We start from the raw sequence: 22,902 nt of genomic DNA on the forward strand, positions 1-22,902 counted from the left end.
GTACTGGGATGTTTCGAAGCCATATTAAGTTTGTGTAGTAATGCCCACATGGATTGTGTCTCTGACCATAAACCGAGTAAATTTTTATTTTGATCGTTTTCTTGTTTTGTTCTCTTATGTGGATGTTGGTGAAAGGATAATCACTTTCTTTTCAAGCTGCGATTTCTTATGTTCATTGGTTTGTCCTCGATGCAGGTTATCTGCTAAACTTACCTCTGCAAATCTGGATGTTACCCAACTGGAGCTTGGCGTGGTTGGTATTTTAATCAGTCTGTGCAGATTAGGGTGGCAGTTTGGCTATTATAGACTCTGGATTTTTTGGATCTTTGCAGCGGTGTACATAATTGTACACATCAATGTAAATTAAAAATAATTAAAAATGAAAATTATATAGTCATATGGGTACTCTTTTTGTAGCTCTCGGAAAGAGCTTTCCGAATATATAAAGTTTGAGAATTTTGGACAAACGGTTCAAAAGATAAATTGATTTTTATTTTATTAATTTATTATTTAAAATTGCTGACATCATCATGAATCAGTTTGGATTAAATTACAAATATTTGGACTAAATTGTAAACAGAAAAGTTTTTGTGTACTTTCCATTAAAAAGAACTAATTTGTACCTAGTTAAATATGTAATGACTAAATAGTATATTTGAATGTGATTTTGGATTAAACCGTATTTCTTCCTTTATGAACGGGGTAGGTGAAGGGATTCAAAGTCCCCGCACCATACCCGCCCCATTGCCATCCCTAGGACCAGGAGAAACCAATTTCATTTCTCCATTTCTTCCTCGCGACCAAGACAGCTGCACCAAGTACCCAACGGTGGTGAGTCAGGGTCTTGTGGTTGTTCCTCAAAGGCTAGTTAGGTTCTAGTTGAGAAGAATAGGGACTTGGGAAGTCGAGGTTGCTGGCAGAACTTTCAAACCGAGGATACTAGGAAAGACCAAGTTCTTGCAATGGAATTCGAAGATAGATGGTGGTTGATTGATGAGCAACTAGAATCAGTGTAGGTTTAGGAAGAAATGGGTACAAATTGGTAGAGATTTAAAGTCAGTTTCATGTCGAGAAAACAGAGTTGCTGCCACTGGATCCCGAGTAAATGGAAAAGATTGAAAGTGGGTTTGAATGATTGAATGAATGTGGGTATGAACTCGTGTTTGCAGGGAAGGAGATATTGAGAGCTGAAGATTGTATCATCACCAGAACGCACAATTAGTGCTTGAGAAAATGCCTGAAATACTTCTTCACGATTCAAGTTCAGCTGTACTAGCTTACTGCTCCAAGTTTTCCATGGGTTCTGGTGAGAAGTTTCAATACAAGACAGAGAAGAACAACGAGGAGTTATTGCCAGTTTTAGTCATTGTTGTGTCAAGGATGCAGACATCCTAGCCATGGCCTTTGTTCTCAGATGTTTTTTAAAGTTTATGCAGCTTGGTTTCATCAGTGTTTGCCATGAGTTCAATGGTTGTGTTTAGGAGTTTCTGGCAATGAATAGGACTCTTATTTAGAAGCTAGCAGGAAAAGGAGACTTGGTTACCAATCTAGTTCAATTTTTGGATAGGTTTTGAGCCGAGAAAACAGCCAACATGTGTTGTCTTTACCGTCAGTTTGGAGTAGTGTATGGCGGAGATTTGAAGCTTAAAGAGCTTGTATTGAACAAGGACTGTTGGGTCGGTTTTAGGTTACAAAATTGCAGGGGTTTGGAAGAATAAATTGAGAGTTATAAAGGACCCTCCACTGGCAGAAGGGATCATCCCATAGACCCCTCACGACTGTCGTCAACAACCAACTCTGCTCCTCTCCAATCATCACCACCAGCTCCATTCACGTCACCAGCATATCCACTAGCATACCCACCTACATATATCACACCGTCATCTGCATACCACCTGCTTAACCACCTACAACAGCAGTATCATCGCCACCAATAGTATCTCATATAGCCCCTGCATATCTCCATCATCATACCAACATCAGCTCATACATCTACAACATCAACAACAACAGTTGCAGTCCATTTACCCACCAGTTCACCTGCACCAGCTCCTCCATGATCCATTGCCAGTACCTTCACGCCACAACAGACTACAAGGCAGCCATATCAACAGCAAGTGACACCCACAGTTCTCGCATCCAGGCCATCACCATCGCTACATCACTTCACGAGCTGGACACTTTGTGTTTTGGTTTGAATTGCTTTTTAGTTCTGTTTGTAGCTTGCTGTGTTGCTTTAGTTGATTATGAACACCAGTAGCTAAGCATTGATTAGGGACGATTTTCTTGACTGGAGGGGACACCAAAGGCCTCTGCCATTCCATCCCTTGGATAGAGAGTGAGGGCAGAGCTTTTGGTTTTTGACGTCCAAACATGAATTCAAGTTGAGATTTAAAAAGCCTGTTTTCTCGTAATTATTTCGTTATTGCTCAATTTCTACCGTGTTAATATTATTTATGGATTATTTGTTGATTGTTTAAGTTCGAAATTAAATAATTAACTCATAATTCTATTGTTAATTTAGATTTTCTTCGACCCGTAATTGTCTAGAAATATAAACACAAGTAGAATATATGGGTATTGATGATGAGACTTTGTCAAGTACCCATATGTAGAAATTGACTCCACAGTATTAGGTAATTCATGCTTTTGATTTTATCACTAGGAACAATTTTATCTCATAAAACTTAAAGCATTTGTTTAAGTCACACCTAGAGAGCATACTTCTAGGAAACTTGATAAGTAGAATCCGGTAGTCAAGCGCTTCCTTGTCATCAGAATCTAGGTATATTTTCAAAAAACAGAGTTTCGGCTTACAAGTTATCAACCAAACTATTCATCGGGTAGGTAGATATGCGTTTTAAGACATATTCAACTTATAAAAAGGACATTAAACCTCGTATATAAGTCTACCTCTGATTTGAATCACACATTTTTGTCACTTTTAATCACTAAAATCTCAAAACCCAAATTTTTTTCACTTCTTCTTCTTCCTCTCAAAAATCTCAACTCTCTCACATAAATCTGGTTTCTCTATTAATTTACCACTAGTAATTTAATTTTTAATCAATCCTTAAAATTCCTAACTAATCAAATCTAATCATAATATTAACACTAATTATGTAAGGGTATTTATGCTATTATCAAAAATAAATGGATAAAGGGTGATGGGTTTTTTTACCCGGTGGCCCTATTTTGACACCATTAGGCATTCCCCAAAACAGGTTTCAATTTTTGAACTATACGTAGTTACCTTAGTTTTGGACCTTTGGGTGTTAGCCCAGCATTGAATCGAGTTAGACAATATTCAAAATTGATGCGTGTATACTGTTAATCATCTACATCTCCTAGCAAAATTAACTTCTTCCACGACACACACCACAACTATTTGTTTGGATTATCGGGTCTAAATAACTTTTCATCTGCTTGGGAGGACACCACATCGCATTGTAAATCAGCATTACTACTAATATGATTTTTTTATTTTATTTTGATCGGCTGTGAAATATGCCTCTGCTAATGCGATTCTGTGAATGGAACTACTGAAATAAACCTTTGCTACTTGATATTCATCTATTTCTAAATACATTTCCATATATGTAAATCGTGAGAGTATTTCTTTGTGTAACTTATAAGTTCTTCTTCATCCTCGACTGCCTTTCGTCTATGCTTTGCCTCTTGGACCTTGTCTGGATGGAATGTTGTCATGATGCAATACCATAACCTACTGAGTATTTCTGTAAGATCATATTTTATGAGTCACATCTTACTTATTTGTTTTATCACTGGGGGTGTTTACGTTTCGTTGTCGTTGGAAAAGCTATTATGATATATTTGCGTCAAGAGAAAAATGTACTACTTGATATTACTTGAAGCAAAAAAGTTTTATTTTTCATAAGTTTAGCCCTACCCTACACTAATTCCTAAGTCGGTCCCTGTGCCGGATGTAGCATTTTATCAGCACCCGAGTTCAATAAATTCTTTAGCTTAAGGCATGTTCTTTTGGATATGGCAAATTAATAGATTTGCCATATATGCATCCACTATGGGTATGTCAAAGTGCCAACTTTCTGACATATAGACATACACGATGGAGTTTCCATCGACCGATGATCAAACCGTCTCCGAGTAATTTTATATATCTCTCCTTCTCTACCACTTAAATCTTGACTTTAAAAGATAAAAATAGAGAAAAGGCTTAAGAAATTCACTGTTTCTTGGAAAGGGGCATGGAAGGTTTGGAACATAAATAAGAGGCAGATTTGTGCGAGTCGGACTCGCTGTGACTCGTTGAGTTAACTCTATCCGTTTTAGACTAAACTGCCCTCCCTGGTTAGTTAGGTTAACTACCCTGGTTAGGTTAGCTCTGGTTAGGTTAGTGGTGAATCGGGTTATAAAGAAAACTCTCTTCTATAAAAGTCTCAGTTTCTTCACTCCTGCCTCTTCTTCTCTACAGCAATTCTGCAAAATGTTCTGGAAGATGCAAGATGGTTTTAACTTAATCCAATTGTCCAATTGATGATTAACTACTACCGTTATTGTTCTTCATACCGCTATAAATATCTCCAACCGAACATGAGTTCAAAATTGGAGTTGGGTTGATATGCAACGAAGATTAGATAACTGCAACCAGTTCTTTATCTAGTGGGAGATAAAGAAGAGATATACTACCTAAAGATAAAAATTGGGTTCCTTCATTTTTACCTAAAGAAGTTGAGAAATTTAAAGACCCATTTGCTAGAATCTTTTTTAAATGATTGATAGACTACCAATACAGGTTGGGTTTTTCCATATCCATTTATATCCCTGCTGTTCTTCATCATAATTTTACATAGCTTTTAATTTTTATGAATCTCTTCTTGTTTTAGTGACTTTAATTTCAGCTAACTTAATCAAATCTTAGTTACCGTGCAGCATTGTAGTCTCAGTGTTTGTGAAATTATCTATGAGAACAGTTTTTGTTCCTGATCTTTTATTGATGGGCTTTTGTTATAGGTTCTCTCCGTGATGTTAGGTAAATTAGTTCATCCAGATATAAACAAGTAAGGATATTGTGTTTGATAATGATATTGTGAAAGGTTCTATTTTGGGGTGTGGTTTGATTTTGTTTTGATTAGTGTAGACTCCATTAAATAAGGATGCATTGCATAGAACGTTGATTGTGTACATATGTTGATTCAAGCAGGAGCTAATGTATGTATAAATGACAATTTTTTTTGATGTTTTATTTTACTAAGATTTTGAGTGTATATGATATTAACCAGATGCAAAGGTTCTACTAGTAAGGGATCTTATTGAAGCTAACAATGAGAGGGAGAAGAATATAACTGAAGGAACACCTTACTCGCTTCCATCCCGATCGCATTCTGGTGTCTAGGTTGATGACAATATGTCCGAGGTAATCATTTCCTCCCATTGGAAACTAGTAAATTCACAATATATGCAGATATAATAGGTTCTTTATACATTTTGTTTATTAGCTATGATCGAGTTCAGTCATAGATAACTTAAAGCAAAGTAGAAGAAGGCATTGCTTACCTTAACCTGGAATGCAGTCATGTAACCTGTGAGTAAGATATCAGAACTTGCAGGTCACAAATTCTAAACGTGACTGCTTATATAGTGGTTACTATTCAGCTTAGATCTCGTAGAACTTGCATTGTTTTATACAGCAATTGATCCGCGTACCCAATTTATTTTATACAATCTTTTCATTATGGTACCCTGTTAATTTTATAGACCGTCTGAAATATAATACATATTTAAATGAATGCGTCGTCGCGGATTAGGAAATATTTAAACCTACCAATTCTTAGTAAAGCAACTCTACTGGAGGACAAGGTTTAGAAGCAACACAACTACAACAGTACATTGTACATGTGCTCTTTACCCATCTCTTTATATCTCTCATTTTCAATTTTTTTTATGTATATTGTCGTGGGCTTCTTACATTAACTAGATGCCAAAGTTGTACAACAGAATGGTTCACTATGTTGCTGGGATGGCAGTAAACGTGATAAGTTCACTGATATTTATCACTGTTGAAAACCGAGGATTATTTTCATACACGGTGCGAGGTCAAAGATTATGGAGTGCTGGACCTGTTCTTTATAGATATGGTTACCATGTAGGCTGCAGTTTTATTGGGAACTTAGATCTCTGTGATCCTCAGATTATGAAACCCTATCAAGGTTCACTGGTGTTTCCTGCAATGTTACTACACAGTCCTCATGCTGAAAGTGAAGAAGCACCATGCAGGTTGCAGATCGTATAATTACTCAGCATCTCAAGTGAGATGAGTTTTGTTTTGTATCTCATATAAATGAACACCCAGTTAATATTATTTGTATTTATGTTTTTATTGCATCCCTTACTAAACTGTCCTCTCTTTATCTTAAAGGGATCCGTATTGGAGCAATATCAGCAATGGGTCTAGCCACTGTTACAGTGTTTTGTTTCTTTTGGATTCGCTTATTGGCAAAGAAAGAAAGAGCAGCAAAAAGATAAATGAAGTCAAGAAACAAACAACAATGGATGAACGTAAGTATCAAATTTGTTAAAATCTTTGACGTGCCTTTCCAAAACCTAATTATCATTCTCTTTATTCACCCAAATCTTCTTTGTTATTTTGTTTGTTAAAGGAACTAAAGTGGTCCTATTCCATGGCGATCTTCCATATTCTTCGAGTGATATAGTAGAAAAGCTCGAGTCACTTGATGTTGAGGATGTGCTTGGATCTGGAGGATTTGGTACCGTATACACGATGATGATGAATGATCGTACTAGATTTGTTGTTAAAGGGAATCGATAATTGTCTAGCATTAAACATGTAAACCTTGTCAATTTGCGAGGTTATTGCCAGTTTCCTTGCTTGTGATATATGATTATCTAATATTGGGAAAATTAGATCATTTCCTGCATGGTACGCTTATCTACCTTGAAATAACTCACCCCTCTTTTTAAAAGCTAAACTCTAGCTTGGTCTGGTCATTGATATATTTTTCCTACTTTATTTCTTTCTTTTTTTCCGTTTCAGAAACCTTTCAAGGGAATTAAACAACCCTTGAAGTGGAATACTCGGTTAAGGATGACTCTTGATTCTGCTCGAGGACTGGCATACTTACGCCATGATTGTTGTCCAGGGATTTTTCACCGCAACATTAACAACCAATACCCTCGTTGATCAAAACTGGAGCCACATATCTCTGATTTTGGTCTTGTCAGCGTTTGGCAGATGAGGACACCCATGTAACCACTGTAGTTGCAGGCACTTTCAGTTACTTGGCACCAGGTGAGTTATCTGTTTATTTCATCTTTGAGGTTTTAAATCCCCAAGCATTGGAAAGCTCAGAATTTTGGATAGATTGCGACTCCTCCAAAATCAACAGAAAAAGGTTACAACAACCATCTAATGTGAAATCCGATATTGCTAATCTCTTTCCTTTCTACTACCTAGTCAAGAATATGCTACTACACATCTGTAAGATGTCATATGAATTAAAATTGCATGTAATCAATTTTTTACCTGCACCATTCATGCGGGTACACTGTTACTTTACCAGCATTATTTATGCGGGTATACTGTAACATTACCAGCATTATTTATGTAGTCATTCACTAGAAATCCAGGACATATTAAGAACAACCACTCTCTGAAATGAATTTCAAAAATACAGTTCGAGTGGATAATGTTTCTTTTACTAAAGCCAATGAACAAGCATGCATCAGACTAAAAATTAGAGATTTTGCAGGTGTCTTTAGGAGGTGCACAACAATTTTTTTGGAGACGCATTAAATGCAGAATGCATAGATATAAGTGATGCAGTAAATTGGTGCTGGAAGCTAGAGATAAAGGATGTATTGATAGAGACATGCTTGAAAGGAATAATTGACTTTTATGCTGGAAATGTCAACACCATCTCATAGCCTTACTCAGATGTCCTTGTCGATACTGCAGTGAAACTTTAAGTCTTTCAATTCATGAAACTATATGTTCTTTAATAGAAACTGAAATAAGCCAGATGATTGCGCGGCTAAGTTAAGTAGGAAATGTCATGTGTCTTTAGATTGGTCAGATAGACCTCCAGATGACATTTCTAATTTTTTAGTATGCTCTTAAAACTTCTTTGCATCAAAAATTAATAAAGTCAGTATGTTTGTGTATGATGGTATTCATGTTGGTCTGCATGGACTGTAAGTCTAAAAGCATCAAGTGAATAGAACTTAGATTTGACAACGTTATTTATGCAGTACATCTGTCAAACTACCCGAGTTATTTATACAGTTTTCCAGTCAGTATCGGACTTATCATCATTCAACTAGTACCACCATGCGGCCCATCATTCAACTAGTACCACCACCGTTCCAACCATTTACACGGTTACACCTAAATTCAGGTAGGCCTACTTACTGTAGATGTTTGGGGGTAGTTTGACATTCCTACATTTTCGTGTAAAAGTCGGCAATGCAATTGAAATACAAAACTATTAACAACATTTTTTTATCTGTATTCATCCTTGTACAATCTGTGTTTGAAATAAAACAGTACCTCAAATCCTGACTGATTATATATAATACCACCCAAATCAGTACCTATTTTAATTTGTGTGCCACAAATCAGCAGATTCAGCTTATATTATAAGAATTTTTATGGTACCACGCAACCTTAAAATGTTACTTAAAACACATACATTGCCTTCCATTTGGTATAAAATAAATTGGGTACATGACGGAAGCGACCATATAAAATAAATTGGGTACACAACAAAAACGACCCTATAAAAAAAATTAGGTATGCTGCTCACGTGTCTTATTGAATAAAATGAGTAGCTGGTGCAATAGGTGGTATAAATTAAAATGGGCACCTGAGTCGGATGTTCGTACAAAAAAAAAGTTACTATTTCGTTGGAAGATGTTTTAACATGATGTCAGGTATTTGGTCTAACTTTTCCAGAGTGACTAAAATTGTCAGAAAATCTCATACTGAAAAGAGAAGCATCCAAGATTTTATTAGGCATGTACTCGTATATCAGCATATTTTCATCCCCTTCCACACAACAGCCTAACGAGATTCAGTGCTGGAGTTTTTAAGCTCACTATAACTTCACTCATAAACTCTTATAGACCCTGTATATCGAGAGACTTTATACTTTTATTTCTTGCCCGTCTGCTAACGCTCCCTGGAAATAAGCAGGTAAAGTCACTGCCAGCTTATAATGTTAAAGCAGTCCAAGAACAAGAATCTACCTTGTAAGCTGGTCCAGAACCTCCTGAACCAAGCTTATTCGAACAATGAAATTGTTTGTAGCAATATCTAGAGTCTCATGTCTTTCTTTTGCATTCCTGGTTTCATACTAAACTATAAATTCATGTTCTGGCAAAGACTAGACAATTATATGTACTAGGCTTTTCGAAGCTAAATGTTAAGAGCAGTACCTCTTTTTTTTTGTCATCCACCTCCAACAAAGGTATGTGTACACATCGATTACGAAGGCTCCGTATAACAATCTGCAGGGTTTTTTAAGAAAAATGTTAGAACTTATATTATGACTGAGTTTTCAAATAGACCACAAATCAGCAACACATGAATGGTACCCGTGTTGTTTCACTTTATTTTTTTCTTAATGCGTTGTCACTGGAAACTTTGTCCGGGAATCCTATTCTTTCAGCTGATTGGTTTTCATTGTCGATTCGGTGGCAGTTGTAGAATTCACTGTACAACGAAATCATCAAGTTTCTGGTTAGTTTTCACAGAACGAAAAACCTTAATGAGTAATAGAAACAACCATTCTTGTGCAATGGACATCAAGTCAACCTAAATATATAAAGTTAATAGCAGAGAAAAGAAAGCCATCTAAGCCTTTCAAAGTAAAACAAAAAATAAATAGATAAAACAAGTAAGTTTTGGTACATACAAGGGTAGAAATCAGCACATGCCCCAGCTCTTCCAAGAATTGAAAGCTCAGCATCATCTCCTTTGAAGTAAGAGTGCACTTGATGAGGACCCAGCAATGTATCCGTATCAGTATTTACCTATGGATATTAGGAGTGAGACTAGTGTCGTCCAACGGTCCAAGTAAAGTAAACCATGAAGCCATGACCCAATAGAATCACCAGCGCTTATCGAATGGCTTCCCTATTCTAACTTATTGAAAGCTCTACCTGCATGCAGATAAATGACAAAATGGGTAACTATCAAAGAAAAAGACATATCGGAAAGAAATTAACCTTGCTATTGGTTTTTCCATGCTAATGCCTTCGTTCATTCTACCTAATGTGCACTGTAAGGGTATACTTCACCCGCTTGCGTAGAGAATTAGTGGTAGATGTGGACGGGTCTCTTTCACTGAATCGACTATCTGTTTTAGATAAGGCAGACTGAATTCTTCAAAATCTACAGGACTTAATTCTGTGGCCCATGAATCAAATATCTGTGCGGCTTGTGCTCGTGCTCCATTGTCAGCTTGGTATTTAATTTATTTGGCCATCGAATCTGTAAATTTCTGGAGGAGTGCGTGCAGGATCTGCCAAAGAAAGAAACTTAATTATCAATTTTAAATGCTACCACCTGAATGAAAAATAATTCGTATAGAAAAAACAAGTCTGTATGGTCCAATTTGCTCAAGATATCTACACCATAGAACATGAAAACATAAAATAAAATTGATCAAACAAAACTCCAGCTTTTGTTATTAACCATATGTTTGCTTAAAGGAGAGATGCAAGCGATGGTGTTTTTGGAAACGTAGTAAATATATATGGTGGGGACTTAGGAAACTGGAACGGTCTATTTTTTTCTTCAAATACCATGAGCCACATATTTAGAGATGGTGCTTATCATAGCTCATAGCTCTACTTTTAGGTTCTCACATGTAATTTACCAGTAATCAGAGTCAAAATTGCAACACAAGTCCGACCCATTTTAACATCATATCTCGAATTTGAAATGACATGATACAATGTCATAGTTATATTTGTTGGTAAAGATTAGAGCTGGCAAACGGGCGGGCCGGGGCTGGCTTGTTACGGGTTACACGGGTACGGGTTTACACGGGCCAAAACCTGCGGGTTGATATTCTTCACGGGTGGTCATTTCTTCAACCCGCGCCCGTAACGGGTAAAGCTTGCGGGTTCACGGGTTAGCCCGGCTTGTTTAATTAAAACTTAATTAAGCTAATTTGTGACAAATTACAATTTGCAAGGATAAGAATCGTAAACACCAACTCGCAATTTACAAGGATAAAAATCGTAAACACAACTCAAAACTGATTTTTGATTCTTATAATCCCACAATTCCGTTTTCAAACTCCCCATCATCACTGCTCAGTTTCCAATTTCATCTTCCTCAAATTCCCATGCTGCTATTCAAACTAAAATCAGACGAAAACTCATTTCAGTTAACTACATCAACAGCAACATCAGCTACACTTCAGGAAGCAGCAATCAATGATACCAAAGCCCATTATTCCTTCTCCTACTCTCTTAGCAGCTCCCACCAACAACACCCAATGGAAGATAACAACAACAACAACATAAGATTTGGAGAGAAAGAACAGAGGTTCGATTTTAGTAACTATAATCCCAAGAGTATACAAACAAAACCAACATCTATAAGAAAATGATGTTCCAAACATTAGATATACAAGGGGAGAAAAAAAGGCTTTACCTCTCTGTATTTTTGATTGAATGAACAAAAAAGAACAAAAATTATTTTAGGAATTCAATACATCTTAACCCAATAACTTAAATTGAATCAAAACCCTAGTATTCTTCTTCTATCATTAACTCAATTCTCTTCTCAATTTCATAAAACCCCAAATTCAATTGAAACCCTAATTTCTTCTGGATTTTTCAATTCCAGTACTTCATTGAAATAAACCTTAACTATTAGTATGATAATGTTCTTCTTCATGTTCTACTTTTAAAATCCACCCTTAATCACTCACTTGCACTTCCAATATCCAACTCAGAACCCTTAGCCGACTAAAACTCCACCCAGAAACAGAAAGAAAAAGAAAAGTGAAGAAGCAAATCCTCACATCAGTTACTTGAGATTAAATCCATTATTGTTAAGCTTTAATTTACACATGCAAAGAAGAACATACGCAGAGAAGAAAGAAAAACGAAGATGGAGGTGGTTCTAAGAAGGCGCAGAGACAGAGTGGAGAAGGAATGAAACAAAATGAAATCTTTTAGGTTTTTTTTTGAGATTTATACCATAAATGAACGAATATGATTAAATGTAATAATCGTACGGTAGAAATTAATAGGACAAGACGGGTTGACGGGTTTAACCCGCGGGTTTACGGGCCGGGACGGGTAAACCCGTTTTCTCACAAGCCGCTATTTCTCCAACCCGCGCTCGGCTTGTTTAGGACCAAGTCAAGCCGGGTTCGGGTTTTCACGGGCCGGGTACGGGTTAATCCGCGGGTTTCAGCTTGTTTGCCAGCTCTAGTAAAGATATAAGATAACTTACGACTTCTTCCTGAAAGTGTGTAGTATTCCAACATCCTGAAAGTGTTGATAGGTTTCTGAGATACATTACACGGTTAAGTACATAGCATACTTTAGTGCACACCACTATTGGCAAACTCTACAACTTGTGAACTTACAGAAAATGAAATTGCCTGATATAACCAATAGAAGATAGAATGGTTCCCTTGAGTGAATTGCTCGATAAGTCTCTGCATCCAAAATGAAACATATTTAGTTTTAGGGGCATGGCACATCGTATTAACAAAATATTGGCAAATCTAGGCAGTTGTATAAATCTGAAAATTTAACAAAAAATAACATGGCAAACACATACACGTCAATACAAGTGAATCAAGAACTAATAAAGCACCCATTCCTTCATTTTTGCAACAGTCTAAGCTAGAATTCAACATAGTAAAAATACTCCAAGCTACAAAAAAAAAAAAGAGAGTTAGAATGGCATTTCCATGTTCATAAGAAAATTTTATGATTACTACCAAATTCGGTACCAAGTACAATACAGTAGAGTAAATCAAGACTTGTATCATTTAACTTTTAATAGAAAGCAAAGAGTTTTATGCCATAATTTTTGATGGAATAAGGTATTTGTCAAACTTTCGGCTACCATTGGAGTTTCAAATTCAAAGCTTTGTCATTTTAACGAATAGTTAGCAGGCTAATTCAGAAATCCATCTACAGTTCGCATGCAAAGTTTGAACACAAACTGGAGGGTTTACAAAAACCAAATTTCTAGTTATGAGAAAATCATCAAACCCACTTTCCCAATTTATGCACAAACAAAAATTTCTACTAAGATGCGGCGTAGTGACTAAAATTTGAGTAAGTCAGCTGAAACCGATGCCACTAAAAAGAAGCATAAATCCACCAAAATTGAAAGCTATATATCATCATCATCAACGACAATACGGGATACACATGGATATAAAAAAACCCAACCTGTACATGTAGTCTCTCAATCGTTTTTGCAAGTTTTCTAGCTTATGGGTATTTGATTCTCTCAATCGCCATTTTTTTACAGAGCTTTAGAGAATAGGAACAGAGAGAGAACCCAGGGTAGTTAATCTAACTCGACCAGGAGGGTAGGTTAACCAAAAACGGATTAAATTAACTCACTGAGTCGCAACGAGTCGAACTCGCACATATTTGCTCCTTTTTAATGATTTGGACTGGCAGCGCCCCTTTCCCTGAAATAGTCAATTTTCTTGACCTTCGCTCATAAAAATAGTGGGAGGGCATAAGGATGAGTATTGTGTGACTAGCGCGTCAAGAAAATGTTACCGGAAATTTATAATTTGGTCCGAGACTCCTGGCAAACCGGAGTCCTTTTAACACGACAATACAGTAGATATTTCTGGCACTCACCAATCACACAATTAGTTTATTACAGGCTTAGGGGAAAAACACCTCTAACCGTAAGATAATTTCCATTAGGTGAAATTATCTCATTGGCCCATGTGATAACTTTGGGCTAATCTTGTAATGTGGCTAAACATGTTTGGTTACAAATATTTGGGTCCTTTCATATTCTCTCTTCCTTGATGGATGGTCGAGATTAAATGAGAATTCTAAATACTATGAACCTTGGTCCTCCTTCTATCTATAAAAGGAACTCTATTACCATCAAAATTAAATTCATGTAATTTGATCATTCCATTACACAAAAGGGTCAAGAAGGAGAAACTAAGAGTTTCTTAAGGTATTCTGCTTTAAAGGTGTTCTCACTGTATTCTGTGATACGGGTGTTCTTGGAGGATTACTTTCAATCAATATCAATGGTAAAGGTACATCTCTAATATCACCATGCATGCTAGTGATTATCATGTTGTTCAAGATCCTAAATTATGTATGTATAAATTAAAAAACTTACACTAACTGCTTTTAATATCATCTCCATACCATTTGGCATGGAACTGCCGGATATGGCATTTTATCAGCACGCGGATCCAGCAAATTTCATTTTTCAATTTCTTCCATCTTTCTTACTTGCCAAAGGTCTACTATATACAGGTTCCATCGCTCTTTCCGCTATTAGGAAAAATATAAATACATGTCACTATGTCACTATAACAGACATATAGGACCAGCTGTTAATCAGCTATTAATGTACTGGTCAAGGTTTTCAAACCGTAAATCGAACGGTGAATAGTTTTTGAAAACTTAAGAACATAATCATATGTTAAATCGTGAATCGTGTATATATATTTGTCTATAAAAAATAACGAGATGAAGAGATTTATAAATGCATAACTAATTAAAAAATGAGACACAGCTTAGTGGCTGGGGAATTGTTCCCTTGAACCCAAGATTGCAGGTTCGAATCCTACCAGCATTATTTTTGCAAAAAAGAAAAACTGAAATACCACGAGATGCTGTTTGTTGGTGAAACGATTCGACTCGTGAATTGTAGGAGTTTAAAAACCATGGTACTGGTCACACAGCAAAGTCGCCTATTTTTTTGGTCCAAAACTAAATAAGTCTAGGTTTCGTACTTATGCTGTCCATTGTATCAATACGTCTATGCTGGCTTGTATGCTCATTTGATGCTTCCTTAACTTCTTGCTCATTTAATGCTTTCTTAGATTCTTCCGCATGCGTACGTTAACAGGACCTATAAAAACTTATCAATTTAAGGAACCTGACACAATCATGCTTTCTAGAAGAATAAACCTTTGGTCAATAAGTTAACTTTCGTAATCCCCTATTGTCAAGCTGCCACAATGCTGGGAATAAACCCTGGAAAGCTATTGGATGGGTCCGATGGAGACATGGAATTAACAACAATGGTGTCTTAATATGTATCCTATATGGAAACCTAAAAATTAGTTTTTTAATAAACATTATATATGAATAGAATCTTATTTTATTAAGCATCTCCAGTGGTAGGTGTATGTGTATTTATTTTAATATAAGTGTCATTTAGTTATAGATTAGTTAATCTAAAATGTGGGCCAAAATAATTTTAAACAGAAAAATGTATGACGTGGGTATGGATTGGAGTATCTAAATTTAGATATTCTCATCCAAACTCAAAGTGCCAACTCATGCTAATTTTTTACTATCCAACTACCATTTGAGAGAGTTTTTTATGTTAGAGTATCTAAAATCCTATGTGGCACCAATTTTTTTTAGAGACCCAAACTCTATTGGAGATGCTCTTAGTCGTAGAAATAATATATTAGAATGAGTTTAGTCTAGTTGATTTAGTCAATTATATGTTTAGTTTTTTTTTTAAAAAATATATTATAGTTGGTTCTAGAGTGTACAATAGCCACAAGGGGTGACATCATGGATGATGTAAATAACTTTTCAAATCTATATATATATATATATATGATTTATTAGTAAAAAGGAAATTATTTTTAGATTTCTTTTCTCTCTCCTAGTTTTCAGATCTGGGTTTTCTTGTTTTTGCTTTTTTTTTTCTTTCTGTTTTTGCTGAAGGTGAAGATGACGATGATGTAGAAGGTGAAGATGACGATTGTGAATATGACTGTTTTTTTTCCTCTCTGAAGCCCGGACTAAACAGACATGGTGAAGATGACGATGGTGTTGAATCAGCATGTTTACAGAGAGTGAAGAAGATTTGAAGCCTGGTCTGGTCGATGAGACGAATTAACAATACGATGACACGAACTGAAGTAAATTTGAATCTTTTTTGTTTTCTTGATTCGTATTCGTTATAACGAATTAGTTTAGAAGAAGAAGGGGAAGAATCAAGATCTAAAGAAAACGACGTTCTTCTGATCACTTCGAAAAAATTAAGTACCGTATTCAATTAAAACGAAAGCTTTCTTCTTTTTATAGCTATCGTAAACGGCTACCACTATTTACTTTAATTAACCCCACATGGTTGTGAATTTGATTTTAATCCCTGTAGTATTAAACTAATTATGTGCTGAGTATCCCAGCATTTAGTTTACACTTAAGGTAACCCCCTTATGGTTATTTTGTTTATTTTTTGATACAAGTTTCATTTAGTTTACATGATTGTGAACCTTATATGATAACTTTTTTGTAACATCCAGGAGATCAATTGACATAAAAAAAATTGAAAATGGTCAGGGTCGAGAAACCAAAAATGTCAATTCTTTTTATATAGAGTTCATTCCTGAAATGAAGTATGTTTTTTTAGGTTTTTATATGGAGTTTTTTTCTGGAATGAAATATGTTTTTTTTTAGGTTTTTTTATATGGAGATCATTTCTGAAATGAAGTCTGTTTTCTTAGGTTTTTATATGGAGATCATTTCTGGAATGAAGTCTGTTTTTTTAGGTTTTTATATGGAGTTCATTTCTGGAATGAAGTCTTTTTTTTAGGTTTTTATATGGAGTTCATTTCTGGAATGAAGTTTGTTTTTTAGGTTTTTATATGGAATTCATTTCTGGAATGAAGTCTGTTTTTTTTTAGATTTTTATATGAAGTTCATTTCTGGAATGAACTCCGATTTATATAAGTTTTATTAGGAGTTCATTCCATACTCTGATTTATATAGGTTTTATTAGGAGTTCATTTCTGGAATGAACTCCATTTTCATATATGAATTCATTCTAGAGATTTTTTTTTTTTTTGATATACGAGTTCATTTACAAAATGAATAGCTAGAAAATGAACAAGGTTCATTCTACAAAATGAACTACAATATGAGTTCAATCTAAAAACGAAGTGCTATAAAAGTTCATTTTACAAAATGAACTTGATTTTCTCATGAAGTAGTGATAACTGTTACCGTCATAAATTAATGAGAAGATAATATATAAAGATATTTTGGTATACTTAATATTTTTAAATAATTATGGATTAAATGAAAAACGTAATTTCTGAAAAGACTAAAAAAACATTGAACCACCTAGAAAAAGAACCAAAGAATAATTTTCTCGTAAAAAAATGGGCAACAAAATCAATACTAGTCGCTGAGCTTGGAACAATACTCACAGAACGTTCCTAGTCCTGCATGAAAAATCAAAAATACAACCCATACTCTTGGCACTCTAAAGTTTTTTTTTTTTTTTTCTTTTTTTTTTTTTGATATTCTGAAGTCTTGCATCAAATCATTAAGTACCACGTTTTCCACGAGGTAAAGACAAAAATTGCCAAAGAGATAGTGTGCTAGTGTGGCCCACTCTCGAATCTGATGATACAGGTGAATCAGTGTGGAGCCAGCATCATATGCGGCGGTTGGAATGGACAGTATGGGACCTAGTATGGGTCCCATTTAAAAATCTTGACTTTTAAAGATAAAAACCGTGGGAAGGATGAGTATTGCGAGTGGTTAGCCTAAGATGGTGTATCTTGATTTTATTTACGATTGGAGCAAATAAAAGAAATAGCTTGAAATGAATTTTATTATTGGGGTTTAAAAGTCTTGGTTTTTGGAGGCTTAATGGGGTCATGAAATAGCAATAATAGAACCTCTTATCTATCCATTTTTGTAATATCTAATCTATCCTTAATTTGATTAGTGCTAATTAAATTGATTAAGCTTACTAATCAGTATTAGTGAATGGTTTAGCATAATCAAATCATTAACCGTTTACAAATCAGAACTTCATTTTTTCGAGTTTTGAAGAAGGAAAAATGGTGATTTTGGTGAAATTTTTTGAAAAAAATTCAAGACGTGATGAAACTCTTCATCACAAAACTCGGTATAACCTTATAATCAACCCCCAACATCAATTTTATCGATTCAAATTCGTAAAAAATCAGAGAAAAATCTGTCTTTTTTGCTGTTACGGCAGGAAAAATGTGTCGAACCAGCCATACACATATCTACGGTTGGGATATGAGCAATTCCCAGCCGTGAAAAAAGAAAACAGATGTGAACTTAAGAACTTCTGGTTGTTATGTTTCCCAGAATAACATGAGTCTGTCTTACGGCTGGGCTAACATACTTTTCCCGTCCACAATTAAATTTGTAATTTGAGAATTTTCTAATTTCAAAATGAATACATAATACGATTTTAAATTAATAATACTTTATTATCTAGACCACAATAAAACTCATTACATGCTTAATGGATCCCCATTACAAAGTTGGTTTTACTAACACCCCTTTAGATGTATCAAGAAATCCTTGATGATGGTCATTTGAGCTTGGAAGTTGAAATTACAACCTTTCATTTTATCCATTCCTTCTTAGCTTGAGATATGACTTCTTCAACAGTCTCACCTCTAAGTCGAAGTTGGTTGTACATACGAAGTAAACCCATATATTCTTCCACTTTTTTTGCTTATGTCCGAAAATCGAAGATACAATTCAATCCCATCGCGGTTGTAAGTGTTACCTGTTTCACAACAAAAAATTTCAAAAATCTTACTCCAATGCGATTGGCTTGGTAAACCACGAATCTTTCGTTCTTCTCCCTTCTTTCGATAGCATAGCACAAAATTCTTACAAAAAAGACAAATCTTCTTCCAAAATAAAGTTGGGTTTATACTTTAAGTACATTTCATTGAGTTTGTTGAGGTTTTGGTGGAGATTAATGAGGTAGAAGGTGTGATTTTGATTTGGAATGGGTGGTTATTTGAAATAATTATATTTTCTACGACTTCGGGTTAATTCTTTTTACTCTTCTTCTTGTACTGGTGTTATCCAATGGTATTGAAGTTTGAATCATAGAATTCTAAGAATAAATAAGAAGAACGAATGATAAAAATAAATATGGATTAATATTTTAGGTAATTTGAAATTACGGAAATAAAGAGGACATCTCGACAAAAAGGGAAACATAATATAGGTGGGTTGGAGAAGAAGATTTTTTATTCCATAATTTTAGGAAAATTAGTTGCCATGTATGATAAAGGATGTCTTCTCACAATACTACATGTGAAACTGACCACATGACCATTGGAGAAGTTCTTAAAAGTGAAACATTTGACTCGCCTTTTGGAAGTGATGCTCTTGGTGTGTGATAGGTTCCACATCGAGAACTCATGTTGGTGTGAGCGATTAATAGATGTGGAGCATCGCGTAAGGAAAGTTCAGAATGAAGCCGGATTGCCTGACTTAGCCTTGCTCGAATATCGTGGGTTTTGTCGTGAGCAGTGGTTGATTACACATTTCGGATGTGTCGAGGCGGAATGCTCCGTGGGATCCGTTAGAGTAGCTCTTGCGGAGGGTATTGGAGCGCTCAACCCACTGCCCTGACTTTTTTTTTGGTCTATATATACCTTGCCAAGTAGCAGATCTTTTCCATATTTTGGGAGTATGGATGAAGCTGTTGATGGGTTAGTTTTGTTCCTTGAGAACCAAAAGATGGAGCTCTTGCAAGCCGTTGTTGTCTGGAACACTCGCCTTGTCGAGGAAAGTGGAGCTAGCTTTGATGCGAGTCAATCAAAATATTTCCAAGCGATAGACTTATACGCGGATCGGTTAAGTGCTCATCGTGTAAATCCCTCGATCGAAAGCATTATAGCCGCTGCTGAAGCCTCCAGAGTGTTTGCGGATGCTCTTGCGGATGGAAGAGTGTGAGAATGGTTTGGCTGTGGCGCGAGGCCGGCTGAAACGCGCTCGCTCGGTATTAGAAGCGTTTAGGCTTAAGACGGATGATGAACTTCGTCCTTAAATATATTGCTGTATTAAAAGCTTCCGCTATCTTAATTACTCCCTCCGTCCATGTATAAAAGGCGGAGAAGTAAAAATATGTAGTACCTATATATAGGCAGAAATCTACTCCCGATGTGAATTCTTCCCTGTTTACCCTTATTTATGCTTATGGGTATCATCAAAGCTAGTTATTTCTAACGGTGATTCCCTAGGATAATCAAAACATTCCTATTCAATGCTAACAGTGATTCCCTAGGAGAATTACTGATACAAACATTCCCATCCATATGGTTTCGTCCATGAATCTCTTCATCTTTCTTTTTTCTTTTTATTCTGTGGAATTTCTTAACTTCTCTTCAAACACAATGAGTGAGAAAAGATGCATAGTGAGATTGATGAGATGATAGATCGTGAGATTGCTGAGATGATGGATCGTGAGTTTGCTGAGATAATGTATAGTGAGTTTTCTGAGATGATGGAACTTGAGAAGATGGAACGTGAGTTTGCTGAGATGATGAATCGTGAGTTTGCTGAGATGACGGAACATAAGAAGACTGAGATGATGGAACATCAATCGGTCATTTATGATATGGTGAAGATATATTTGCCAAATTTTTTTGATTAAAAACCATCACCGGGTATGTTCTATGTTAAGATTTATCTAGGGCTTCATGGCTAGTTTATTTTGGTTTCATGTTTAGTTTCTGTTCGATGGAGTAAATTAAAAAGTTTTTCTTTAAAAAATTATCTAATGTAAGTTTAATCATCTCTATCAATGAAAAAACTTGTGTTAACAATTTTTTTTTTTCTTTTTGATCTATAGTCTTTACATATTTTTTTATTTTTTTTGATCTATAATCTTTAATTACATATTCTTCATTAGTGTATATCTAGATAGAATGGGGTATCATGTGTATCTAGATACAATGTCAGTTTATGAATACATGATTTCTGTAGCATTTGAGAAGTATCGTTATTGGCATTGACATGGTATGTTGATTCTCTCACTATGTATAATGATCTTGGGCGAAGGTGACCTCATTTCCAGTCTTTTACCAAGCCAAAAGCTAGGTCCTAGACAAAGATTGTTTTTGGAAATGTAGCAGGTTCTTAGGGAAGAACTCATGCTCTGTATCATGCACAACTGCAGCTATCTGTTGGATTTGTAAGCAATATTACCTTCAAAAAGTTACAGTAACATGGGCTGGCATAAAACATTTTCGCGTGCTATCTTTTTTCTTTTTAAGCTATAGTCTTTAAACCATTATTGTTTGCATTGGTTGTGTATATATGTCTATTGATATGGATTATAGGACTTGCAGAAAACTAAATCGTTCACAAGAAAGGAATAAAAAAACGAAAACTAACATACAGTAGAAACGAAAGTAACCAAATCTAAAAACTCCAGTACTGACAAACCGAAAAGTAAACTAATCCATAGACTCCAATACTGAAAACAAAAAAGAAAACTAACCTAAAGACTCCAATATTGACAAACTGAAATGAAAACTAATCTAAAGACGCCAATACTGACGAACTGAAATGAAAACTAATCTAAATAATCCAATACTATAAAGAAAAATGTGAAGATCATTCCTGTGGTGTTTCATTTTCTTGTTGATCTAGTTGATGTTGTAGAACTTCAAGCGCTTCTTTTGCTGCGGTTATGACTTCACTGTCACACTGAATGCAAGTTGGAAATTCACCAATTCTAATCAAATGATCTTTCTTCATATGTGGGATATAATAATCATTATCTCCTTTCTTCTTTAAGATTTCATTCATGCACGTTTGTAACGTTAGAAATACGTTGTTTATCAGGTAACTCAGATACTCTTGAAAAGACTTTTCCACGCCCGCAACCAATTCAGGCACGGTATTTGGAGCCTCAGAGTGTTGATGTTCATCTATAGATCTAAAATATCCAAGATCATTGACATTTAAATCTGGACTATTTGGAGGTTGAAAACATATCGCGCATCCAATCCAGATTGTCGAACAGCTTCACAAAATTGTTCATCATCAATAGCAATGTGTGGCCTTGCGTTATCTTGTTGAATGAAGATTGTACGACCGTCATGTGGCCATTTTTGTATGATAGCAGGGAGTAGTTTGTTGATCAAAAACTCGCGAGTAACCTTTTGTGTGATTGACTTAATTGGTTTCATCTCAAGAGTACCTGCAACTCGATTTTTGCTTTTCCTCTTTGCGGCCTCCATAAAAACGAACGCCCACATTCCAATTTTCCCGTCGAATGTAGTATTTCCAGATTCATCATACCGGGGACGAACTAATGCCGACAAAAACATAACTTTTGGAATAAAATTCTTACTAGTACATCTACGTATCGGCGACGCTTCCATTGGATGAAGATAATACTTTTGAGTCGTCTTAGACATATGGAACCACTTTTCATCAATGTGAATCCGGTCATACATACCAGAAAATACTGCTGGGGATACACTCTCATCTAGCATCTCAAGATAATGCTTAAGTCTAGCTATTCTTGTTTTGAGTGAGAAGCCTGGTTTAATGGCATTTGAGTGTGCTTTAATACTTCCATCTTTGATTCTTCTCCAAACAGTGGTCTTTGACATCCCCAAAGCCTTTGATGTTGATCTTATATTTGTTCTCCGAAGGAAAGGAATCAAGCGCATCATCTCCAGATCAATCTGTATTTTTTGCGACCAATCTTTTTGGGCATTCTTGAGGAAACATTAGCAGGACTTCCATTTTGAAGATTGTTTTTTGCAGCACGCCAAAGTCTTTCAACGGATCTTTTCCCTACAGAAAAATGATTAACAACCTTTAACAACACACCTCTTGGTAACTTATCATGAATAGTTTCATTAAAAAGCATTTGTA

General features: G+C 35.5%; 2 protein-coding genes and 1 long non-coding RNA gene across 9 annotated transcripts; 1 reads left to right on the top strand and 2 right to left on the bottom strand.

The window, feature by feature from the left end:
* Positions 1-4,441: 4,441 nt before the first annotated feature.
* Positions 4,442-8,153, top strand: LOC113280885 (LRR receptor-like serine/threonine-protein kinase FEI 1). 7 transcript variants are annotated; one of them, XR_003325835.1, is made up of 7 exons: positions 4,442-4,777; positions 4,996-5,042; positions 5,265-6,290; positions 6,401-6,540; positions 6,642-6,922; positions 7,037-7,291; positions 7,752-8,153. XR_003325835.1 is itself a non-coding variant. In XM_026529474.1 (7 exons), exons 2-5 carry the CDS (start codon positions 5,390-5,392, stop codon positions 6,809-6,811), a joined length of 618 nt encoding a protein of 205 aa, XP_026385259.1. In that variant the 5' UTR covers positions 4,442-5,042; positions 5,265-5,389; the 3' UTR covers positions 6,812-6,922; positions 7,037-7,291; positions 7,752-8,153. The 7 variants fall into 7 exon arrangements, 4 of the variants coding, with proteins under 4 accessions (XP_026385259.1, XP_026385260.1, XP_026385258.1 ...); XM_026529474.1 differs by having other exon boundaries at positions 4,442-5,042; positions 5,265-5,398; positions 5,960-6,258; XM_026529475.1 differs by lacking the exon at positions 4,996-5,042 and having other exon boundaries at positions 5,265-5,398; positions 5,960-6,258.
* Positions 8,154-12,569: 4,416 nt separating this feature from the next.
* Positions 12,570-13,522, bottom strand: LOC113277217. The gene is made up of 3 exons (XR_003324789.1): positions 13,432-13,522; positions 12,809-12,904; positions 12,570-12,683 (listed from the first exon to the last, which is right to left on the bottom strand). It is a non-coding gene; the product is annotated as an uncharacterized LOC113277217 (long non-coding RNA).
* Positions 13,523-21,977: 8,455 nt separating this feature from the next.
* On the bottom strand, positions 21,978-22,697 carry LOC113277180. Its single transcript, XM_026526339.1, has one exon. The coding sequence runs from the start codon at positions 22,695-22,697 to the stop codon at positions 21,978-21,980; it is 720 nt and encodes a 239-aa protein (XP_026382124.1).
* Positions 22,698-22,902: the final 205 nt, after the last annotated feature.

Source organism: Papaver somniferum, chromosome 5 (genome assembly GCF_003573695.1).
Source record: "Papaver somniferum cultivar HN1 chromosome 5, ASM357369v1, whole genome shotgun sequence".
In the NCBI taxonomy this organism is placed as follows: Eukaryota; Viridiplantae; Streptophyta; class Magnoliopsida; order Ranunculales; family Papaveraceae; genus Papaver; species Papaver somniferum.